General features: G+C 27.3%; 1 protein-coding gene across 1 annotated transcript; it reads left to right on the plus strand.

Moving 5' to 3' along the window:
* Positions 1-270: 270 nt before the first annotated feature.
* On the plus strand, positions 271-2,016 carry ENU1_001890 (autophagy protein apg7, putative; the record flags this gene model as incomplete). Its single annotated transcript, XM_008856451.1, has 1 exon — positions 271-2,016. One exon carries the CDS (start codon positions 271-273, stop codon positions 2,014-2,016), a length of 1,746 nt encoding a protein of 581 aa, XP_008854673.1.
* Positions 2,017-2,351: the final 335 nt, after the last annotated feature.

The following is a 2,351-nucleotide window of genomic DNA, read 5'->3' on the forward strand; positions in this document are numbered from 1 at the left end:
AGCTTCTCCTGTAATTCCATCATAAATGGTAACAAATGGTCTTAAACTCATTACTATTCGACCTGTGAATTTTTAGGGTATGAAAGAAAACTAATAGGGTTAATTACTCAAATAATAATATTTTTAATTATTTAGATTTATTATTTCATAATTATTATTTATTAATTTTTTATATTTGTTTTAAATAACATTTATTATATTTTTGTTTTATATGACATTTATACTTAAATGAACTTAAATATTCTAAAAGAACTTTAAATGAATAATTAGATGACAGCAGTTAAAACACTTCCATTAGATTTACAAATTGACGTTACATTCTGGCATGAATTTACAAGAAGAAAATTAGAGGTATTTAAATTGAGTGAAAAAGCTATTCCCATTTATGGTAGTGTAGAGGCAGGAAGTAATATTATTAGATTAACACATGCCTCTTTTGAAAGACAAGAGAGTTGTATTGAAGGAGAGTTATTAAATTACAACACATTTATTTCATTTAAAGAAAGTGATAAAAAGGCAATATTTACAGAATTTTCTGAGAGGTGTATGAAATTATATGAAGAGGATTATTCTATTGCAGCTAAGTTCATATTAATAACATATGGTGATTTAAAAAAATACGACTTTCATTTCATTGGAGGATGTCCTGTACCAAAACAACATAAAGTAATTGGAGAGTTTGTCAGTGTAAGTAATGAAGAATCAAATGATATATTAAATAAATTTAAAGAAAAGAATTGTATGGTATTAAATAATCGTTTTGAACCTTTAAAAAAAGGAGATAATGAGGCTTATATTCTTGATTTATCTCCAGTAAAAGAAACTCCAGGATGGACGGTTAGAACTCTTATTCATCATAAATTGGATATTATTCATTGCATTAGACCAAATAATAGTTTTACATTAAAATTAACTCATTTAGAAGAACCGCTTAAAGGAAGTAGTGGATGGTTTACTGTAAAATCAACAGGTAAAATCGCTACACAAATTCATCATCTTGCTGAGTCAATGAACCCAGAAATGTTAGCTAGTCAAGCAGTTGATTTAAATTTGCAATTAATGAAATGGCAATTATTTAGAAATTTAGATCTTCCAGCTATTCAAGCTACAAAATGTTTATTAATTGGAGCAGGAACATTAGGATGTAATGTATCACGTGTATTAATGGGATGGGGAGTTCAAAATATAACATTTGTAGATAATGGAGTTATATCATATTCAAATCCAGTAAGACAAAGTTTATATAAATTTGAAGATTGTATTGATAAAAAATATAAAGCCGAAAGAGCAGCAGAAATGGTTAAAGAAGTATTTCCTGGCATGAAGTCTAAAGGAATTGTTATGTCAATTCCAATGCCTGGTCATCCTATTGGAGAGAAAGAAATTGAGTCAACAAAAAAAGATATTTTATTACTTGACCAATTAGTACAAGAGAATGACGTCGTATTTTTACTTGGTGATTCAAGGGAATGCAGATGGTTACCTTCAATGTTATGCTCTGTTTATAATAAAATTTGTATTACTGTTGGACTTGGATTTGACTCTTTTGTTGTTATGAGACATGGAGATAGTTCTTTGGATAAAGAACATAAACCCTCATGTTATTTCTGTGCTGATATTGTTGCACCAACTGACTCTTTGTCAAGAAGAACTCTTGATCAACAATGTACTGTTACCAGACCTGGAATTTCATATATTGCTTCTGCTTTAGCTGTTGAAATACTTATTTCAATGATCCATCATCCACTCCATTCAAAAGCACCAACCTCTGGAGAGGGATATATTCCTCATCAATTACGTGGATATCTAAACACATGGAAAATTGAAGAAGGAGTTGGGTCTGCTTATAGTAAATGTATTGCTTGTTCAGAAGCAATCAAAGAGGCATATACAAAAAATGGAGTGGAAATGGTTCTTGATGCAATCAATGATCCAAAAACCTTAGAAAAAATAGTTGGTATTCCTCAAGAAGTAGAAAATGATATTGAAATATTAACTGATTCTGAAGATATTTAGATTAAAGTGGATTTAATTTAAAAGATCTTTTGAACATTTCTTTCGAGTTTTTTCTTTATTAAATAATAAACTATTACAAGAGAAATAAAATGAATATTAGAGAATAAAATTGATCTCTATTCAACATAATGAAATTCTATTGTAATATCTTTGTATTTCTTCTTTTTTGTTATACCAAAAATATAAAAAAATAATATTTCTTTATTTTATTATTTAAAAATTAAATAAAATAATAAAAATAAATATCATTTATTTAAAATAAAATGGTGATAAAATAATACTAATGTGTTTATTAACTAAATAGCAGAATGGACAAATAGAAAAATAGGAAATAT

The sequence above is a fragment of the Entamoeba nuttalli genome, assembly GCF_000257125.1.
Source record: "Entamoeba nuttalli P19 unplaced genomic scaffold asmbl_1908, whole genome shotgun sequence".
Taxonomy (NCBI): domain Eukaryota; phylum Evosea; order Mastigamoebida; family Endamoebidae; genus Entamoeba; species Entamoeba nuttalli.